The sequence below is a fragment of the Botrytis deweyae genome, assembly GCF_014898535.1.
Source record: "Botrytis deweyae strain B1 chromosome Unknown BDEW_002, whole genome shotgun sequence".
Taxonomy (NCBI): domain Eukaryota; kingdom Fungi; phylum Ascomycota; class Leotiomycetes; order Helotiales; family Sclerotiniaceae; genus Botrytis; species Botrytis deweyae.
Genome location: NW_024066209.1, coordinates 1,782,918 through 1,805,564, shown reverse-complemented (window position 1 = coordinate 1,805,564; position 22,647 = coordinate 1,782,918). Strand labels below are relative to the sequence as shown.

The 22,647-nt window shown below is 42.8% G+C and overlaps 6 protein-coding genes across 6 annotated transcripts; 2 read left to right on the top strand and 4 right to left on the bottom strand.

Annotated features, from left to right (window-relative positions):
- Positions 1 to 2,239: 2,239 nt before the first annotated feature.
- EAE98_001231 (uncharacterized protein) lies at positions 2,240 to 3,939 on the bottom strand (the record flags this gene model as incomplete). The annotated part of the gene is made up of 2 exons (XM_038948849.1): positions 2,240 to 2,357; positions 2,420 to 3,939. 2 exons carry the CDS (start codon positions 3,937 to 3,939, stop codon positions 2,240 to 2,242), a joined length of 1,638 nt encoding a protein of 545 aa, XP_038815115.1.
- A 3,584-nt stretch (positions 3,940 to 7,523) lies between these two features.
- EAE98_001230 (uncharacterized protein) lies at positions 7,524 to 8,572 on the top strand (the record flags this gene model as incomplete). Its single annotated transcript, XM_038948848.1, has 4 exons — positions 7,524 to 7,622; positions 7,730 to 8,162; positions 8,341 to 8,373; positions 8,427 to 8,572. 4 exons carry the CDS (start codon positions 7,524 to 7,526, stop codon positions 8,570 to 8,572), a joined length of 711 nt encoding a protein of 236 aa, XP_038815114.1.
- A 998-nt stretch (positions 8,573 to 9,570) lies between these two features.
- EAE98_001229 (uncharacterized protein) lies at positions 9,571 to 10,052 on the bottom strand (the record flags this gene model as incomplete). Its single annotated transcript, XM_038948847.1, has 2 exons — positions 9,915 to 10,052; positions 9,571 to 9,797 (listed from the first exon to the last, which is right to left on the bottom strand). Exons 1-2 carry the CDS (start codon positions 9,940 to 9,942, stop codon positions 9,571 to 9,573), a joined length of 255 nt encoding a protein of 84 aa, XP_038815113.1. The 5' UTR covers positions 9,943 to 10,052.
- Positions 10,053 to 16,715: 6,663 nt separating this feature from the next.
- Positions 16,716 to 17,225, top strand: EAE98_001228 (uncharacterized protein; the record flags this gene model as incomplete). Its single annotated transcript, XM_038948846.1, has 1 exon — positions 16,716 to 17,225. One exon carries the CDS (start codon positions 16,716 to 16,718, stop codon positions 17,223 to 17,225), a length of 510 nt encoding a protein of 169 aa, XP_038815112.1.
- A 194-nt stretch (positions 17,226 to 17,419) lies between these two features.
- EAE98_001227 (uncharacterized protein) lies at positions 17,420 to 17,945 on the bottom strand (the record flags this gene model as incomplete). Its single annotated transcript, XM_038948845.1, has 2 exons — positions 17,420 to 17,896; positions 17,925 to 17,945. The coding sequence occupies 2 exons, from the start codon at positions 17,943 to 17,945 to the stop codon at positions 17,420 to 17,422; spliced, it is 498 nt and encodes a 165-aa protein (XP_038815111.1).
- Positions 17,946 to 19,838: 1,893 nt separating this feature from the next.
- EAE98_001226 (uncharacterized protein) lies at positions 19,839 to 21,917 on the bottom strand (the record flags this gene model as incomplete). Its single annotated transcript, XM_038948844.1, has 2 exons — positions 19,839 to 21,632; positions 21,684 to 21,917. 2 exons carry the CDS (start codon positions 21,915 to 21,917, stop codon positions 19,839 to 19,841), a joined length of 2,028 nt encoding a protein of 675 aa, XP_038815110.1.
- Between the last annotated feature and the right edge of the window lie 730 nt (positions 21,918 to 22,647).

The window sequence follows — 22,647 nt, the reverse complement described above, 5'->3', positions numbered from 1 at the left end:
AGCTACTCGAGCTACTCTGTACTACCCAGTCCAGTCCTGTCCTGGGCATCGATTGGGGTTCACCCCAAAAGGAACGCTTTGACCAGCGGAACGGTTAAACCTGTTTAAACGCCGTTTTTGGCATAATTCTATTCTCCAAGGGGCATTTCAGACCACTAGTGGGCTCACCGGGGCACTTAGTAATAAATACCTACCTAATCTTATCAAATCAGATATAGCCTACAGCCTTCAAAATTCAGCACTTTCCATATCAGCCAGGACATTCATTCTGTGAGGTAGGAAAAAGAAGAACAAAAAAACAAAAGAACGGAATCTGATCTGCTTTTTCATACCTATTAGAAGTCGTTCGATAATTGGATTGTCTCTTTCAATTTCATTACACAATAAACCTTCAAATAAACTTCAAATAATTAAAAGCTAATCATCATCTTGTTCCTTTTGCATTTCAGACGTACACATTTTTCATTTGTTGTGGTTGTTGATACAAGAGGTCGGAGAGGTCGTTGGCAGGTGAACTCTCCCAGAGAAGTCCTCGTGAAACCCGCCCCCCAAGTATCCCCAATCTTATCATATGATCATACATCGAAACCAGTAAAACATACACCTTGCTATAAAACCTAATAAAGCACTCTTGCCGTGCACAAATGATTCCGCAAAACCTCCAGCATGATGATGTTCCCACAGACTCTAAAACCATAACTGCAAAGCTGTACAAAAAAAAAAACGGTGCTAACAGCCTTAACAACCACGTTGTACCCAAGGTGACACAATACAGGTATTTCCAATTTCTGTGATATCACTTGTGATAGCTCGATTAATGCAATCAAGATCGACCGGTAGACCGACTCCGTATCGGATCGCGCTTTGTGGAGCTTTTCCGTCGTTCCATTTCCATCTGAAGGCTAGATGAAACGTTGTAGAAGTGTACTCTCTAAGCCTGGATTGATTGTCATGCATTTGTGTGGCGTCGCAGTGACACCCACCTTGTGGTATCGCTCTTGCTGCGACGTTTGAAGAAGTATGGAAAGGCGAGATCTATTTTGCGGAGGGATGTCCTACTCCTTCTTACATTGCGTCAGAATGTTGGCCACCAGCACATGCCCTTTTGTTTTGCATATGCAGAATGCAGCCCCGGAAGACAAGGGACGGGGGGAAGTGAGAGATTATTGAATGTGGCTGCTGAGAAAGGTATTGTACAGGCAGTGAGAAGCCACAGTGGTCTGATGCACCAAGTAATCGGTGAGACCGATACAGTTTTGACATGGTGGTGTAGTCCATTCACCGATTTTCAAGTCCAAAATTGTTCAATCTACCAGACACAATTGAAACGATCGCACATTTCCTATGGGAACTATAGCCGAATGTTGTCGGGGATGTTTAATGCCTGAGATTGATAAAAAAAACCAATAATCATCTTTTCTGACTTTGATGTCGCTGACCGTCTTAACTATCGTAACATGTGTTTAGGTAGGGTCAAGCTTAAATGAAAAGACTGGGCTTGTGATCCGATTGGCAGCGAATCTATACATAGTATAAAGGGATATACACTTGATATCAGACGTGTATCAGCTTCTCCACCCCTCGGTTGCGCTTGTAGGTATTGCATGATTGTTCCTCACCAAAATGCCATGCAGTCGCTCACAAAGCCTTTTTCGGTTTTGAAGAGGCTCGAACCAAGACGGGTAAAACTCGCCTCAAACATCAGAACATATAGCCGAGTTTCAAAATGCTTCTATTCTTGGTAACTATTGTAGCTCAGGCTGGCTATTTTTGATGCACATACATACATCGGATCTGATTCCCCACGATATCAATCATGCCTTAGCATAACTGACCATAAATTCAAGGAGGTTCGTTGCTGCAAAATCTCCACATATTCCATTTGGCGGGTGTGGATGGTGCATTTCAAAGTAAGTTGAAGGCGGCATGTATTGCTTGTCAGTTGTCCATGAAACTCCACACGATAAATTTTTGAGTGAGGGAACAATTGTGGGTAGATGAGCAGGATAGAGGCATGCCCGATTTGTGCATCACCATTGACCACTTAAGTGTGCTGTGGTCCTGTGGTCCATATGAGCAGCGACTTAAATGGCGTGAAAACTTTCATGGGATTTTCATCGCAAGAAAGTTGGCGTCGTGCAACTATCGCGCCATCATATCAGCACGGTAAATACTTACCTGTGAGCAGAAACACTCCATTCTCTTTGATGTGTCGAGGTTGCATTGAGCATTGAAACAATCACAATGCAGGCGCTTCGAAACATTCTCTTCGCAGCTTCATGAATGCAGACTGCTTGTGAGGAAAGGTGATTTCTCGCTCTTTGACGAAGCCAGCTTCTTGCAAATGTGAGATAAACCTGGGTAAGTTAGAGAGAGGACTGTGATGAAAGGAGGAAAAGCTAGAGAAATCGAAAAATACCTCTCATTATCCACCCGCGGCTCAAGCACAAAGGAATTAGTCCTGTAATCCTGTACTAGAGCCCAGTGCGCCAAAGCAGTGATCCAACATTGCACTCTATGCTTTCCCCGATATTCAGGTTCACCAACCAGAACATGAACACCACGATCGAAGTCTCCCACGCCATCACCTACATGTTTCCCAAGGATATCTTCTTTTGCCCAATACAATTCAAAGTATCCAAAAGGCTTTCCGTCCCAGAGACCAATGACTGGGAATGCATGATTAGATGTCAGATTGGCTTTGAGAAATTCTTCTTGTGTAGCGATTGGACCAGAGCAGCCCCAAAATCTATCAACTCGAGGGATATTCATCCAACGGTTTAAAAGCTGGAGATCCGTCATTTCAGCTGTGTTATCGGTTTGATGTGCAATAGTGCGAAATTGTGCGGTTTGCGAATCTGCAGACAAGCATGCCCCAATAGAGGAGATCGACGTGCTTTTGGCATGGTCTTGGAAGGGTGATAGGGTTGAGGCTGGACCGTTATACACCACAGGCTTGGAGGATAAGGAAGCGACTCGAAAAGACAGGTATTGCCCTACACTAGGAATATAACGTGTATAAAATGTCTCACCTTGGCGGGGTGGCTTGGGACGCAGGGGATGGCGCACACCTGACGTGTTCGTATATTGTGTGGGAGGTGGTGGATAATATGTCGGCAAATGGCTTCCAGATGAGAAAGGACCAATGGAAGCTGGTGACCATAGCCCTGAAGAAGCAAATGAATCGGTGGAATCTCTCTTATTGGCGGGAGACTGGTTGCTTGCTGTATCACGGATGGGTGAGCCCGGTCGGCTGCTCTGCGGGGAAGCTAGAGGTAGATTCGGGCTGAAAGTAAAAAGAAACAGCCGTGCAGACAACTGCCAGAATGCTCTTCTTGAAGTGAACATGTTTGACCATCCCTCGGGTGTATTCTCATCTATCGCGAGGCCAACTGATGAGTCATCCGATGTGATTAACCCCATTCTTTCAAGCTTTTGGATCAAGTTGCGACCCCGCAGCACACCCTCTCTCCTAATATGTATGCGCCAATCTGCCTTTGGCTTTCCGGCATCAGGTGTATTTTTTGAAGCGGCGGTGGTAACATATGGGGATGGTTCTTGTTGATGGAAATACCAGTATAATGTTGCCCAGAGCATCATCGCGATCTGCCGAGTGGGGCTGATAGGAGCTTTGAAATCGTTGCTCGAGGGATTTGAAATTGAAGAAATAAAGAGGCTATCATTGCGTAAAGTTGGAAGTCTGAAAGGGTGTATGTGTCGATGACGTTCGGCTGGCGTATCTTGGAGCTCTGTAGCTTCAGAATCGCTGTTTAAAGGATGTTCGTCCGAATAATCTTCGGTCTGGATAATGACAGTCCAGCCAGCAGGGAAGATGCTGCTATGCGTGTTCAGCTCATTAGCCTTAAAAAAGAAGCCTCCAAAAACAGGGTTGACTGTTATGTGGTAGCCATTTGGTAAATGCACAATCGTAGAAACCATATCTTCTGACTATGGCACACAATCGACCCGACCCGAAGTTTTACTGCTTGCTTGCTTGCTTGAACGCGATGGTTCCTATATCTTTCGCATTGATCATTAATCATAAAAACAGTACAGAGCAAAATAAATAGCTTGGAGAGCATGTCTGGCGGCGGGCGTGGAGGGGTAGCACGACGAGGTGAAGTGGGGTGTTGTTGGTAATGCGAGCTTCTTGAGTGGAACGATGAAAGAGCCACAAGAAACGCTAGTCACTTAGATCACCGGGTAGGTCGTGAATCCTAAGGATTTCTTTACACTGTGTATCATGCGGTTCTTCATGAGTCCACTTCTCTTGAAAGTCTCGGAATAATTCTGATAAATCAATTGTCCTTCATAGGTCGTCGGTACACCAGGTACATTTCGATGATTGTTATATGAGCAAAACGTGGGCTGAAGAGGCACTGGTGGCATGGACTGGCTCGAGACTATCGTACTAGCTACCTAGTAACCGGTTACCTAGATAGATCGCTGCAGCGCATCATTCTTGGCCTTGGTGGGGGATAGGGCTCTTTATCGACGGAATACTTCCCTGGACTGTGGATTGAAGTACCGATAACTGTTATAAATAGATACAGAGTACCTACGTACAGTATCACTTTATTGATAATGAGAAGAGTCGTAATATCTGATATTCGACACGATATACACCGGTAGATGCAGACAACAATCGTCTAATATGAAAGGTCTACGAGGGCGTGTCTTTGATAATTGCCAGATCCATACACAAATACTTTTTTATACCAAAATTTACCCAAACTCACCCATTTTAAAATTCAATATTAAATCAATTAATATTATTATATATTTGAAATTTTATAAAAGTAATAAATTTTTATTAAAAATTTAATAATATAATTTTAATTTTCTTATTAAAGTTTTCAATTAAATCAAAATTTATATTGAATTTTTATATTTAAAATTTTTATAAGAAATAATATTTATTTTAAGAATCAAATTTCTATATAAAATTTTATCATCAATTCAAATCTAAAATTGATAATTTTAATATGAAATTACTTATTAATTAAATCTCTTTATACTTTTCAAATTTTGAAATATTATAATGAATATTTAAATTATTATATATTTATAAATATATAGAATAAAGTATAGTTTTGATAAGGAAATTCGTTTAAATTTTAATCCGGCAATCATCAAAGATACGCCCTCGTAGGTCCAGTCTAAAAGATTCTAGTATTCTAGCATTCCACATTCCGCATTCCGCATTCGAGCATTTTGAAATTCTGGAATCATACCTTGAGTAACATGATGTATCATGAAATGAAATACATACTTCATACTGTCCTGTATCTACCAACCAGTAGAAGTTGGTGAGTACAAGCTATAATCACATCGCCGACGTGTATTAGAGAGGACGCCAGCCATTGCATCATTTGGCTGGTTACATTCAAACATACTGGCGTTGAGCACAAAATATGTCGTAATATGCAAAGGTATTCAATAGGTATCCATTCTAACTTCTCTTAACTCTATCGGTCAGATATTCAGCCACTACCTAGGATTTACAACAGAATGTGATGGAAACGTATCACTGCAATGGAACGGAATCATTTACATCCCTTCAAACTTACATCAAGACTTGCAGATCAACCAGCCTTAATGCGAGCTCTCCCGCCGTCCTGTACTACTGTCTGAGGTGAGTTGTCAATAAATTGAAGAATGACAAGGCTCACGTTTACGAACACAAACCATAACGCTGGGTTTGAGGTAACATCTCTAACGAGTGATATATCTATCTGCACGCTATCCAGTTCGTGTAAGCTAGGTCGACCGGATCAATCTATGATCTGGGGCGGTACAAGCCAGAAAGCCAACAAGCCATTGACATATATTACACCACCTTCGCTACTCGTGCTGCCAGAAAGTATGCAACGCCGGCGCTATGAAAACCAGGTTAGTCCTCTTGTAGTTTACTTTACCATCTTGTGGTATGTGCATCTAGCGTCGGAGTTGCATACTTTCTGACAGCACGAGTAGATGCAGGGGTATAATGATTACGTGATCAACGACAGATTGATAACGATGTATTATTGTAACCGACCTCGGATTTGGAGACCTCCTAACTCTATCGTCTGTGAAGGGGACATGATATTGTACTAGGTATCCCCAATATTCTGTAGGACGATTCTACTGACAGAGTAGCTATCTTTCATTCTTATGGGATCAGAACAATCCAGAATCTTTTTTCTTTTACTCGAGATATCACTAAAGGGAGTTCTCCCGACTCTTTTGTTGACTAATCAGGTATGAGGTTATCTCGTACATTTCGAATTGCTACAAATCGGATGATGTGACCCCCTGAACCAAGGTAATCTATTCAGGATATCAGATCCGCCAATTGAGAGCAGATGCACCTTGAACGATTGGACAGGGTGAGATATGAGACCCAGTATATCTAGGATGGTGAGTGCAAACTTCTCAATCACAGTCAATAGCACAATCTGTTTGGTGTATGGGTATTTACACGAGTCCAGTATTAAGACCTGCTCATTACTTCATAGGGAGCATGAGACTCGGAGCAGTACCGGCATAGACTTCTTGCCGTCAACTTTCTATCAGAACCAGATCCTTATCTCAGGCCAAGCATGGCTGATTCCACTGATCTTCTTACAAAGCATTGCCCAAAATGGTAACACCTGCCGTTAGACATCAAGACAGTTATTGCAGCAGGGATCAAATGCGGAAAATTCGACATTTGTAAGATTTTCCTTTCATGGGGGTCTGTATCTTAGTTTTCGCCGTGAATGAATATATATTTTGAGGTGGTGCAGATATAGACATGCAGAATCTCTGCGTCACCCTTCGATTCATGAATGTGCCGCCCGTAGCGACATTTAAGCTGTTTTTTTGCAGAGCTATCAACACGGCTCCGCAGGGTCTTCTGTGCAACTGAGCATTCCTTGGGGTAATCCGAGTTAAGCGGGCGGTTGCGGCGTCGGGAGTCTCTCCGACATCAGTTGCCCCGATCTTGCAGATGGCCGGCACACACTTCCGGTCAACCCCCGTATAGAGGTTGACAGCGTAAGTCGTATAAGACATTAATTTGCTCCATATACTTCTATAAAAGGGAATTTAGGGGGGTTAATAGAGAAAAGCTTGGCCACTTTTTGGTGTGTTTTATAATCCTTATGCCGTCAACCTCTGTATATTACTTGACTAGGATTCAGTCCTTCTTACCATAGAATCATTGGTGAAGAAAACACTGCTGCCATCACTTGCTCCCAACCAAATTGAACCAATCTTTGTCACCCCTGCCATATGCAATACTTTCTACTTGCGCCAAATGTTACTGCAACTAGACGCCGATGAGATGCATTGAGAGATGCGGGCTTCACAACCCCGAAGTTGGCACTGGCCAATCTTTCGAATCTTGTAAACCCATAACTTGCCACCCTTTTATACGTAAAGCCCTGCAGGCAACGCGGCTACCTGATAATACCGTAAGTTCGCTATGAGCATCGCAATTCTCTCCATCCATACTGCACGTCCAGTCTTCAAAAAGCGGAAACTCGACAAGCCCCATCATGTCTTCACCTGATCTAGGCCCTTTGGCAATGAGTCAAACAAAAGATGACCTCGTCAAGCATCTGAACATTAGTGCCGAGACGTATACCCTGATGGCGGTAAGCATTCATTTCAACCAAACTACCCTCGTTGACTCAACCTTACCATTGCCAAATTGAGAAAGTTTAATCAATAGAGTGCTTACTTATCTTGGCCACCATTTCAGAAAGAGACCGATGTGGTCTATAGGTGGCTTATTTCTGAGAAATGCCACCTCAAGGGGAATTGCAAAGGGAAACCTCCGTACGATTGGAGCGATATTGTCGAGAGATCGAAAGATGAAGCAATGAAACTGATAGTCCAAAATGGTACTGATCAGACGGCATACTACTGGAACTTAGCCAAGCCGACTCCCGACTGCCCAAACTGGATCGCAAGATGGTTCTTATATCATAAATTTCGCTATCGAGATGGTAGGAACAGAAATATCAGGGCCGATAGTAGGGATACTGCGCCATACAATCCGAAACCCCCTTCGCACCACCACCACAACGGTTACCGCCATTCGCACCATTCATACCCTTCACACCATAGATATGTACAGGTAGATGAGCAATACAGCCACTCTTCGTACTTTTCAAGTGCGTCCATGAATACAGGTATGTGTAATGGCTTCTATCCACCAAAGTTATCCACACAAGCTGGAAGCAAAGAAATGATGTCTGTGTGGAACGTATGCGCGCCATATATCTCGCATAAAAGACCCTTTGTGCAGCAGTTTGCCACTAGTCGATGAGCTAAACCATGTTTTTGGCGCTCTATTCTAACTACCGACAGGAGACAGTCAGGGATACAACTATTCTTCCACTGGTGTGTACCCTCTCCGCTTCCCCACTACCTAGAGTACTAACGTATCTTTTCAGAGCCTAGCTCATCTACTAGTGGCTACGCCACCTACTCATCTAGTCAAGCCTATGCACCATCGTCGACGTACGTATCGTATGCGTCATCGCCGATCACCCGAGAGAGTGGACAGACTAAGCCATACGATCCAGTTAGAGATCTTTAGTCGCCCGTAGTACGACTGTACGAGACGCGGCTATGTTGGCATACCGCACATGAAGCCATGATGTTATGAGTTCTTGTTACGATAGGATGGAGTTCATGGCAGGCATCAATGCGAGGGGCGCCGGGATGAATTGTTACGATAATCATGGCAATATAGCTACTTGTTCGGTTATTGAGGAATCATTGGTCGACGTCTTACAACTTGGGAGTTTCATCTATTTTGCTGCTGGGGAGGCATGTATACGAATGTTCTTTGGATCGGGAATTGACTTCAAAAGTGCTTTAATATCATAATATCAAGACCATCTTCAACCACATCCTCTTTTGCAACCTGCTGATGTTGTCTCAAGCATACCTTCCTTGATTAAGTGGCCATACCACTGCTTGATTCTCTATCTTACAAGTTTTCTTTGTGATGATTAGCTGTCAGGCATATAGCCATAATGATTATTCATACCAGTGGTGGAATGGAATCAGGTATTTCTAACTTCGGAGCACTCATACGAGCTTTGTGCACTAGAGACATTCGTATTCCTACGGTAGACCATCTTGACGAATAGTATTGCATGGTTTGCGAGTAAAAGTGTGGAAGCCCGTGTTTCTGAACAACAAAACTGGGAAACTTGGATGACGGTACCGTATAGAGGGTCCAAAACTTCCTGTCTCGTGTGGTTAGCCATGTTAAAGCCTCATATCTTCTCCACAGCCTGAATATTCAGACTCAAAGATCTAACACCGTGCAGCTACCATTATGAGGTATCAACCAATTAGACGTTCGATCTTAAGTGTAGCGGCTACTCATAATAACTTAAACCTCTATTCAATTCGAATAGAATAGAATCCGCCGCAACAAGAAAGCGAAACGAACACAAAATACTGCCTATACTTCTAGGTTCCTTACTGGTTTGTGATATATACGATCCAGTTGAACACTAATCGAAAGCTAAGCCCCCCTTTAATTTCCTCCCACGCGATCAAAGTTACACATGCACGGCGCGATTATCCGAGCCACCAGTCCGTTCTGGGATAGTTCTCCAGCGATCCGGTAATTTCCGTGCGTCGAGTAGTAGTACTGTGTTGTGTGGCGAGTGGTGAGTCGGCGAGCCCCACGTCTCGTGGAATTATGTCGAGTAATGTTGGGTTCTTTGGGAGTAGTGTGACTGATCCTTTGCTACTATTGGGGTAGCTAACGTTTTGTTCAGGGTCTTTTGCTGTGGAAAGGTTTCCTACATAGTAGGTTCTGTGTCTTCTCATCTAGTTAGCATTACTTGGGTAAATCTTGTATGATTTGAAAATAGAAGCTAGTGGACGTCTAAAGAGAGTTCTAGATTATATTTGCTTACCTGGGTAGCTAGATATATGGCTCATCATGGCGTACAATTTTTCAGAGACACCTATGGTTTCAAAGAGCTCCTAAAGTAAGGTCTGTCGGCGGAACAGTGGCCATATGCAGTTTCTTCTGCCCCCGTAGTCCCAAGATACAGCGTAAACCGAACCCAACGATACACAAGTTATGATTCGTATGAGGTCGATCAAAAGTTTCTATAGGCTGAACAGTTACCCGATCCTCGCTCTCGGAATTAGATATGCAGTTAAGCGTGGCTTGGAAGCATAGCTCCAGATTCACAAGATCATTGGAGATGCTCAGATCCGATCAACCGGCGATTTGGAGTCTAGGCAGTGCAGTTCGGGCTATTGAAGAGCTTGTTTTGTCCCTGCATGCATACGATATATTTCCCCGCTTTGTTCCACTAGCATGTCATGGAAACTTGAAGATTCGAACCCTTTTGCGGGAATCCCGACCATTCTGGCATTTTTCCACTGAACGGCTCCCAACAGTTGTTCTGAAACTTATTGCTAATTACTTTGGGCTTAATTTCATGAAGACAAATACTTATATCACCATATATATTATTATACAAAGAATTTGGATTGTGGAGTTGCATGAATTGTGAGACAAGCACCTAGATAATCTTTCAAATTGATTTTCAGGTGCCGTCTTGGAAGTATCTACCAATACATGTTGACTCGCGTAGAGCTTCCCGAATAAATAGATGCGCATTCATTCTCATTTTGATCACATTCGTTCTCCACGTGGCTTGCTTAAAAGCCCAGGGCCAGGTCCATCCAATTCCTACAACGGTCGATCACAAAAATTGAGATCTAGAGGATTACACATGCAATAATTTTACTAGTGGTATGTTGCATGATACATGGTGTCAACTTGCTCAATGTACATTATTATCCCATCTGCTTGTAGATAAGAGCCAATCCAACGTTTTCTCAGTAGCTTAATGAGAACTGAAATGTCATTCCCATGTTCGTTTCTAATATACGGAGTATCTAGGTGTTGAGTTTGACGACATACTCGTGGTAATTTTACCGGTAAAGTTATAACGGGTGATTGTCCGACTGAATGGCATTGGTAGTATTCAATAGCAATTAAAAATTTAGTTGTAAACAGTGATAGACCAATATGAGGGTTCAAGTATGAAATGTGTATCGTACGTGGAGCGCAGTATCTTCAAGGAAGGAGAACCTGGTAACTTTGCTTGATGTCCTATATTCTGGGAATGAATCAGTAGATTTATCAAACTGTAAAAGAACCCATTTTTGTCTCTAGATATTCTCCTTCAGCTGTCAAGTCATAGGAGACGACAAGCGAGGACGTGCTTTATTAAAAAGACATACTTGCCATCAAAACTCAGGTAGAGTCTATGACCGTGAGGCATCGTATACTCAAAGTAAAGATCGCATAGATGGACAGATGGTGCAGCCTTAGTGCTCGATATGTATTTCTTTTCTATAAGCTTAATTAGATATGCTCCCGGGACCAGTAATCTTGTTCGTTTGAAATGAATAATGAATCCATGAATCATTTTCCTGTGAGAATATCATTTGTGGATTCTTACTCTCATCGAATGACTTTATTTAAAACATCCAATCTTGATCGAAAATAGTGGTGATGTGGAACATGTATGGGTGAGTGCAGCATCTGCTGCTGAATACTATGTCACTGGCGCGTTTCGGTGTAGCGAAGGCAGCGCGAGTGATGTTTCTCCGGGGAAATAGCTCAAGATGATGACTATAATGGATGCGATTCCGGATTGCAATGAAACTTCTATCCCCTGGATGGCTGGATCCAATTCAATCCATGTGTCATTCATCCAGGATAGAAGAAAATTTAATGCTGTTATCTGTACGAGGATCAGATTATACGAACTCTCAAACCCTGGCAGAATACAGTGACATGCGGGTGACACTATCTTTGCAGTTTGTTTACAGCTGTGGAATTCCTGCATTATTACACGAGAAAAGTACCAAAGGTATTACAACTCCCATAGCATATATGGCCCAAGTATGTGGTTCAGCTGTCGCCAAGTTTGAAGGGCCCGCCAAGTAAATCAATTCCTGGGACAGGATGGATAATAGAGAGATGGATAACGAGCGAATCTTAAATCGAAATGGAAGACGAGTTCCTACGAGCATTGCAGTCAATCATCAACAAATATCATCAGAAAGTAATGTTGACTTTAATGATTCTATTGAACGAGATTATGTATGTGCTAATCCAGAATCTATGGAATCTAGGTCGAGTGGAAGGTTACAGTCAGAAGCGGAATGACTCAGCATTTAACTTGCGTATTCATCTATTAGGTACTTCTAGATGAGGAGTAGATTGTAACTTTTGGTTGTATCGTGACAGTCAGAAAAAGCCGAGAAGGATGAAACATCAATAGTTTATATCAATTAGTCGTTTCATTCTCGCCACTTTCGTCCTGAGATTTATTCGCCACGAGAATTGGCACGACGAGATCTTCACATTTGTTACTCTACTCTAGGGTGGTAATTTGGTCGGCCATCACGAATTCTTATTTGCAGATACCTACATCACCTGTCAAAATGCTTGAATTCGAAAGTGCTAATTTATAAAGCTAAGATTCCCCAGATGCTCTAATTAAAAGCAGCCATACTCATCATTTATTTGGTTTATGAGCGTCAAATATGGAGTGAGCGGAAGTTTCCAACACCTACTTTACATTCAGCAGACACGAACACTGCAAACATGAGCTAAATCGGCTTTCTCAATGCTGTAGGAATGCAAGAATATCACCATAACACCATCTACTTTACGTTGGGAAGAAGGCGTAGCTGCCAACATGATCAACAACTTTGCGTGGAGGATCTAAAATCAGATGTTGCCAGTTATGATAGCTCAATGTCGCACAAGTCTTGGCGGTTTAGTAACAGGCTAATTCAAATTGAACCACACCAAAATCTTCGTGCCGATGCGATGGCCAAATGCCAGAATTTATGTGCCGATTCGGCGTCTAAATGATGGAAAACTTGTGGCGCCGATACCGATGCCGATACGGGGTTCGGGCCGGGCCGAGCTCACATAACTTGAAATGCTCATATGTTTTCCTGCTTATCGTAAGACGACGACGAGTTTGATCGATTTGACTATCATATCATGAGTGAGTTTCAATATCGGTAGTCTCGCTACTGACATAATTACACGATGTACAGCTGGCTGCTTTGAATCCCAAGCATACCTAGGTAGCTCAATCGCAATGATAACCTTCGGCCGATATTTGACGGTCAAGGCTTATCCGAAAGCCAAAGAATTTCCGTATTTCCGTTTGATATCTGAAGATGGATAGATGCATCCGAATGAAACCGGAGTGTTCGAATGGAAAGATATAATACAGTATCACATCTGTCGTTACTTCTTCGCCTTGTACAACTCTCTCATCATCAAGCGATAGAGTCCACAGCATGCAAAGTTGTGATTGAAACATTCCTTATGCCTTAGATCTTCTCTGGAAAGAAACATAGATAGCTTTCGATGCTTCGGCTCGAGAATATGACAGAATCTTCAAAGGCTGTCATTTACTACGAATGTTTGGTTCGAGACTGCTAATTATGCATGTTGGATGACTCTTTCCAACTGATACTACATAAGAGCAGCAGGGGAGTGTTGTGAAACGGTGCCAAAATCATTTGTTCTAACACAATAGAGTTATTATTAGCATTCGGCTCTGAGGCGGGTGGTTTGCCGCTCCGATACACACCGACATGGGACACATATTGAATCTATTTTTGAAGCATCGGTGACTTGCCAGCGACTAACGGGCGGGGGCTCATGCGCCCGAACATTGATCAACCAAGCTTAGACGGGTATGATAGGGCTACGAGGAGGTTTCTAATAGCCACACGAATACAGTCGTTTGAGACTAGTTTGAGACTAGTCCAGGGCCGCAGTTCTCTCGGGTTGTTGGGAATCGTCACTGGGAATCACTGCAAGTGTACCAGTCAGATTGTCAATTAACTTTAACTACCTACCTAGCTAGAACTTCCATCTACTCACAAAAGACCTCCATATCCATTCAAAATATACAGCACTACTTCTTTCCAAACAAAACCTAACCGTCTGCTTAGACTACTTCCAACGTGGTGTTCCCTTGTCAGGAATACTTTTGAACTTTTATCTAAATCTTTTTCCCACCTTTATATGGAAGTAAAAAGGTCAGATGGTATATACCTACATATACATGTTGTTGAATTTCTAAGAAGCTTGCATGGTGATTAGCTGATAGAAGATACCAGAAGAACAGAGGAACAGCACAGTACAGAATTGGACTCGAAGTAGTGCTGTGATACTTCTGAACTAGTATTGAAGCTTTTCTAGAAGTTCATTGGCTCTTAAGTTTATCAGAGTTCTTCCTTCTACACTTCTATAACATATAGCAAGTGTAATAGACATTCTAGTGTTTCAATGTTCTGGCGGATGTAGAGGCGGGAACCAAAGACCTTGTGTCTGCAAGTCTTTAAGGATCACATGAAAAATTGTAGTTACAAGCTCCAAGGTTCAACAGATGCCCTCCCAAAGAGGGCCTCAACACAAGCAAGAGATTCACTGTTTTCATTTGAATCGAACCAAGTCTTGGAAGAATTTTCTTCAATAGTTCTTGTGACAATCCCCGGGGCCTTATAGAAGTAATACAACAAGAGAATTTTGATTTGCTTTGCCTTGATTTTAATTTTATTATGATGCTGTTGCCATGCAAACCTTTGGGCATTATTCACTTTGAGTTGAACCAAGGCTTTTGATTAGTTATATTCTGCATCCATCCTTTTCTTTCCAAGAGTTTCTAGAAATCTCTTGGTAGTAAGGGCATGGATAGATTTATGTTGATAATAGTATGAAATTCAAAAACACTCAATGTTGTCTTAGCAATACACAACGCTTTACTTGACTTGAATAAATCCACAAACATGAAGTGCATACCTATATATCTAAATATCTAATGAGATATTAGCTGTAAAGAAATATCTGCATGCTTGATAAATACCTAGCAGAAAGTCACCTTAGAAAAGCCACAAAAGATGGCAGGAAAATGTTTTCATATTCACTCATCTTCATCCTCGGAGATGACTTCAACATTCCAGAGTAGTGAGGGGGTAATGTTCTTGGTCAAACCTGTTTATTAATCTATCAAGAGAAAGAAGCTATCTGGTAGTTATTGAATGACCTGTATCTGTTTGATATAGATATCCAGAAGTTCCCTTTTCTGGACAAGAAAATAGCTTTTGTGAAAAATGATTCTAATTCCGATTCTTCTACCAAACAGCAAGTTCAACCCAGATCATGTTTACTATTGCAGATATTCACGCGTCCAAAGTGATGACAAAGAAACACACAGCCTTTCTAAAATGACTCAAAGCCTCAGAACCTTGTTGTCCTCAAATTAAACTCATGTGGACACCGGCTCGGAATGATCCGAGGAGCTTCAACTGTCAAGTCTCCTCTGGAAAGCCAATAAAAATAATCAATTAGCCGAGGAAAAACTTGCTCAACGCACTTTCTTATATTTACCTCCCGACCTTTCGAGTTTTCCTTTTTCTTCTTCCTTTTTCTTTCCAACGAACCGCGCAACCACGAATGTAAGTAAAATTACTGGGCGCTCCTTTCTTGATGGGGTTTTGACTAACTGCAATATAGCGACGATACAGAACAACTTTGCACTACAAGATCTTTGCTATCTTCTCACTGCCGTCTTCTCACATTCGTATTCTCGCTGCCGTTTTCTCACAATAGTCTTTTCGCAGTCTTTCTATCACCGTCGTATTCTCATAATCTGTAAGTCTTCAAACTCTCCTTCTTATGTCTTCTATCAAAACACACCACATTGTATTGGCATAGCTTGGAAATTGCGCACTTTCAACCAATTCTGTGCAACTCAATATCCATGTTGCACCAGAGTAGCAAGAAAGTTGAAGGTGCGCTATCTACTTTGCTTGTTGCACTGTCTTTCGTTGCGCCAGTTCAAATTGCACATCGCAGAGCACCAAAAGTACTATCTTCCTTGAATTTCCATCCTATCTTCTGTGTTTTGAGAGAGGATTGACAACTGGCCCACTTTGATCTGTTCTGCCTATGGCAGTATCAGTCATCTTGCCAATGGAAACCTTGCTGCAAACAGCTCTCAAGACTTCCCTTTTTCTTCACTTTACATCCGATCGCTCTTGTCTTGAGAAGAGGACAGCAGCTGGCTAGCTTTGATTTCATCTGCATAAAGCAGTGTATGTCAATGTGCCGATGTTGAGACTGTACTTCAAGCTATAGCGGAAAAACTCTCCTCCACCACTTCCCACCCTGTTTCCTGCATTTCAAAAGAAAGATCGATCATTGGTTTATTTTGATCTGTTCTGCATATAGCAGTATTGGTCAAACTTCTGGTTGAAACCTGGCTTTAAATAGGTATCACCAGATAAACTCTTTCTTCTCTACTCCTCTTTGCACCGCTGGTTCTTCAAGAGAAATTTGAAACCTGGAACTTGTCAGTCAGTCTTGCTGAGTCAGTTTTGCTCAATATGTGAGTTCACGCTACGCATCGAGAAGCTCCAAAAGACCATATTTCTCCACTTTCAAGCTCAAATCTACCTCTTTCAAGTGAAATCCAACAACTTCAAGTTTTGGTGCCATCTAACCTAATCAACACATCTTGAACCACGAGCTTCACTTGACCTCTCTGGTTTCATGTATTGTTTTCATCTTCCAATATTCTTCTTAACTTTCATTTGTCTACCAATAGACCTGGGCCTCGCTAATGCAAGTCATTTTATAGTCATCATTCACAATGGCACCCGTTCGTCGCCGCGCTGCTGCCAAGGAGCCTGCTGATAATAAGCCTGTTGTCAAGAAGCTTGCTGACAAGAAGCCTGTTGTCAAGAAGCTTGCTGACAAGAAGCCTGTTGTCAAGAAGCCTGCTGAAAAGAAGCCTCGCCCCCGCAATGTGGCCAAGATTAGAATCGACGACACAATTGCGCGCTGTCCCGGAGGTACCCCAGCTTACCAACACCGGAAGGAGTTCCTTCTCATTCGTCCCTCTTGCACCGAGGCCGAAGTGAAGATGGCACGCGGGGCCGACTACAAGCCGCTGCGTACCTATAAAAACCTCCCGGCTGGAAAAAAGAAGGCGGTTCGCCTTACTCGGGAAGAGTACTGCGTGATTCGGGATTGGCGAATTCAGAACGGGGTGGCTCCCTTCAGAAAGCCAAAGTTTGACACCAAGTGGGGTTGGAACCATGAAGACGCGTGGGACGTCTACTACATGACCCACACCCATGAAGATCCATCCTACCGTTAGACTTTGGTGGCCTTACGGGCACTGGTGAGGAGAATCGTGGCTTGTCCCTCGCCTTAGTATGCCATCAGGATGTATATACGTGTACCTAGTAGGACTGTACGAACGGTACGTATCACTCGCTTGGTGGAGGAACGGGCAGGGTCCGGCGCGGTTCTCTGGGGATTCTCGTAATGCGAAGCAGGATTCTATTGTATTTAATTTCTTTGGTAGATAGCGGGGGAAATGGTGTTATGCATGGCAGGGTTTTTGTAACAATGGTATATGTGGAGGATATTGGTTGGGGGACCCTGGGACTGGGCTGGCGTTGTGTTATGGTATATTTGGAGGATTTGGCTGGAGACCCTGGGAGCGGGCTGTTTTTTTAAGGTATATGAGGGAGATTGGGAGTAATGTCCCAGTTCTCCAGGAATTTGAAATTTGGTGGTGGTGGAGTCTTCTTTTTCGTAGTGTTCGATTAGTTGCCTTTGGATTGGTCTCGCCAACCATCCAGGAAGTACGACACACCCTACTGCACCAGAAAGCATTGTCATCGCTCGAGCCTGGACCTCCTCCGCAATCCAAGAGTCACCATCGATCTCATTGCACCACACCAGTTGGAGAGGTCGGACAAGGTGTCCTGCGGCCGAAACTCGAACCATGACAAAGGCATGGTATCTTCCTCCCATTTCCGACTGTGCAGCTTTACACCTGCCGACAAACCTCGAACCATGACAAAGACATGGTGTCTTCCTCTCCTCTTCTATCCGATCGTGTAGCCTCACACCAAGCTGATGAAACTCGAACAACGGTTGTTCCCTCCGCGTCCTCCTCAAACTCACTGCTGCAATCAATCCACCAACAAAACAAGCAGAAGATTCGATGTTCAACGCAAAAGACACCTCGACTCACACAAACTCGCGAAACAACACACACACACACACACACCACATCGTCCATCACCTCCATCTTCGATTCGCTTTTCCACACAATCTCTTCATCGTCTGTATGCATATAAGTCTGTACGCGCACCTCCAGGTCTTACCTCTTCTCATCTGCAGCTCTCCACTCTCCACTCTCCACCTCCACACCACTTCTCGAGCTTCGCAATGTCTCATTCTAATCGCAACAATCCAATCTCGCATCAAGACTCAATCAATGCAGCCGTGATTCCGACACGCGATGACATGACAGACACACCTTCACACACTTTCAAACAATGTGTTTTCTATTTCCTATTGCTTAGTACACGATGAAAGGATTGACGGGTTGATTGACAGAAGGAACGAAAGATAAAAAATCAAAACCCCATTTTTCTCTTCAGATTCTTCCCCAGAGGCCGATACTGTAGCTCAATCAATGATCAACGATCAATGATCAATAACTAGAATAGCCAACGCGATTCATATTTCTTTTCTGTTCTTTTCTTTTCCTTTCCTTTGCTTTACTTGTCTTCCCCTTTGCTTCCAAATCTGAAGCGAGGATTCGTTGAATTTACAGAAATACAAAAAACAAAAAAAAAAACAGAAACACACTCATTCATTCATTCATTCATTCATTCATCATCGTGCAAATGAAATCTTCATCTCAACCTCATACCTGTGCTTTCATAATGGTGTGTATGAATCCTGTAACTATATATATATATATAGTATTGCAACTCGACAAGATGCCTAGATAACTAACTTATCATTTCCTTCTCCTCCTCCTTCTCCTCTTCCTCCTTCTCTCCCCAACCCTTCCCCCCAAAACACTCACACCTAACACCACCAAAAATTACCAAATTTTACACACACCAAGAACAATCAAACAACCCCATAAATTCCCGGTATGAAAGAATCACAATCTGTATTATCATTAAGTATTTACAAATTTGTCGTTTATCTTATTCTTCACATCTCTATCTTCATCTTTCATCTTTCATCTTCATCTTCATCATCTCCACATCCACATCACCATGACAGATACTCTCCAACCCTGACTCCAACCACCACTTCACCACTCAACTCTCTTCATCTCCTCATCTCTCTACCCCCATCGTCAGAAATCCAAAGTCTACTCATACCATAGAAAACAAGCAATCAAAAAAACAGATAAAATAAACTTGTATATAATCAAGATTATTACTGTAGGTATAATCCAATCAATCAATCAGTCAATCATCCATCCATCCTGTTCTGTCCCATCCCATCCAATCCTAACCACGACAACTCTCGTTATCGATTTCCCAAACACCAGAACCCCTAACAAGTCCAAAACCAATCCAAAAACCTGAGCCCAGGCAAGGAAATGAAAAAGAAATGAAAAAGAAATGAAAAAGAAATGAAAAGAAAAAGGGAAAAAGAAAGATACCACCACCAGATATATCAAATTCATTACTCATAACAGCCGTAACTTCTCAACGAAGAAAGGGACAAGAGATGGAAAAAAGATACAGAAAGAAGAAAGAAGAAAGAAAATGGAAATAAGCCTGCCTATCTAGAAATCTGACGCCACGCGACAATTCATCAATTCAACTCACCAAATTGATGAATTATCGAAAGTATGACTGATGGCAGATAAGAAGAAGAAGAAAAGGAAAAGTTGTAATCACACTTTACTCGAACCATACCAGTATGAACAGAGTAGGAGTGATACCTAATTGAAAGACAAAGAAGGATCATAAGAAAAATTTACAGTATTGACACCAACAAGTGATTGATCATCAAAAACTTGAGGAAGAGAAGAAACAGGATCAAAGAATGCCACTGATGGGTCATTCATAGGAAAAGAAGAAAAGTCAAAGTTTGTTTGACCTGCAAAGTTCATTGATAAATCAATGTTCTGTTGCATCGAATTGTCGAAGTTGATGTTGCTGGCAAAGTTTTGTGTGTTGATCGAGGGGTATACTGAGTGAATCGGAACTTTGTTGATGGGATTATCGAAATCAGTTGGTGCGTCATGATTTGGCGATAGATCGTTAAGCATACTCTCGTTCATGTCTTCATCATCGTTCTCATCGTCTTGCTGAGTGTAATCTGCTGCTGGCTCTTCCACCTCTTTGAACCAATTTTTCAATTCCGACATTGGAGGCCAATCTCCTCCAGCTTTTCCACCACGCTTTTGAGACTCCTCAACCTTACTGTTCTTGTTTCTACCCTTAGATTTGGGTTTGAAATGCGCTCTTCTAAGGTGTGCAGCTGCATTATAATATGCTCCATACTTCTTTTTCTGTGTCGCGCACGCCTTGCATTTTGAGAGTGGCAACACAGGTTTTTCGCGTCCTTGACTGCTCAGCGGTTCAATGCAAACCCACTTCTTCACCATTCTCTTATGTTGTCGATCGCAATGTCTTCGAAGCTCATGTTCGCCACGAAACCCATCAGGGTGTTCGTCACATAACTTGCAAAATACACGTTCGTGTTTTGGTCGTTGATAAGCACGCTTTTCGATAGCAACCTTATCATTTGTCACATCTTTCGAATCTTGTCGAGTCATTGATTGTGATGAGTTGACTCGTGATATCGAATTCTCTTCACAACCACCCTTAGGCATGAGTGGTCGCGCAGCGGCAATGTTACTAACTTGTAGCCGCTGCTTATTACGAGATGATGATGACATGCTCGATGAAACACTTTCAATCGATTGTGATTTTTCCATCTGTTGAGCAAAAGGTGCAGAAATTTGAGACTGAGCAAAGGCTTCCGTACTAGGAAAAGAAAGAGAAAACTGAGAATCATTGCCAACACCACCAGCCCCAACAAGTAGTTGAGTCTGTTCCTCGTCGGAAGACCGACGACTATGATGAGAAGAACTATACTGAGGAGCAACGGGATAAACAGAATCATCATTGATACCTGTAGAAAAGGAATTGTTCGAATTGAACTTCATCATTTCAATACTTTCCACCAGAGGCTCATTAAAGAGACTATTTTGTCGACTCATGTTACTTGTGTACGTAGTTGCATCAGTAAGAGTCGTAGTTGTAGGCGTGCTAGGAATGTTGAATGACTGTCGCGATTGTTGAAGTTGCATAGGTGTTGAAGAATGCATCGATACCGGAGAAGGCGTGATCGAGAAAACTGGGGTAGGTGAGACACCAGTAAATCCGGTACGGAAGAGGAAGTCGCCGGGGTTTTCAAAACCTTGGGGAACCTCGAGAACTTGTTCTAGTTCCGGTTTCCGTTGAGACATAGAGCGCTGGAGGGGGGAAGCCGAGGTTTGATGCGAGAAAGTGTAAGAGCTGTAGGGCTGATCTTGATTAACCCAAGCTTCGAGGGCGGGATTTCCTCGGCGGAGATCATTATGGAGGGGAGGGGGCATCGCGCCGTTCTGGGTAAATGGTAATCTTCCGGAGCGTGTAGATGCACTATTCATTGAGCTTGCTCGCATCATGACGGGCTCAGATTGTTGGGATATTGTCCGCGATATTCCGGTCGCTTCCATCCGATCCTAAGTTTCGTTAGAGCCAGCTCAGGGAGGAAAACCACGGGGGACTCCTACAGAAGATGAGTGTCGGGCCATGGGAGCTCCACTGCTTGACATACTTCGGGGAACATTGTGTCTTCGTTGTGTTTGCTGTTTGTAAATCGGGGATCTGTGATGGGGAAACGATGATGTCGACGCCGAGCCGGATGTGAGGGATGCGATTTGCGCTTGAATTTGTTCTTGCTGTGCCAGAAGGAATTGAAGTTGATCCTGATCTACCGAAGTATTGAGTCTTAACTGGGACGACATAGCAAGTGTCTATTAGAACTCGTTAGGTATTCTCCAAGGACTTTTCGAATCGCTGGTGTATGATAGTGGAGACTGTGTCGTCGCTTGCAACGTTGTCTGCAGCCTCACGTAGTTAGTAAAGAGTATGATCACCAGCATATTTCGTACAGTAGCGGGTGCAGTGAAGAGGAGTTGAATGATGAACATTAGAACCCATGACATACGTATGGATGAAGGATGCACGTAACGATGTTACGAACGGTGAAGGTAATGATAGTTCGTCGTTTGGGAATATTGATATGACACTATGGTTGCGTGGGAAGATAGGGAGGCATAAAAGTAAGGCGAAAATAATGAAGTTAAGATTGTGGAAATGGGAAAGGCGAACTATGTATTGTATGGACAGCGCGACATGGTAAGATGGGGCTCATATGAAATTGAGTTCGGGATATGGATGACACGGCAGAAGAACGGATGAAGTGTGGGTTGGGATGACTCTGATGACGAGACAAATCAAACAGATTAAACAGATTAGGATGTTTCGAGGTCATACCAAAAAAGATGTGATGGGGACGGGGGGGGGGATATACCGATGTATGAGATGGATTGTATGGGTGAATGTATGGATGTATGGGACCTTTTCTTTATTTATTTTTTGGAAGTATATGAGTGGATGGGTGGATGAGTGGATGGGTGGATGAGTGGATGCATGGGTGGATGTGTGATTTTTCTTGGTATGCCAGGATAAGGT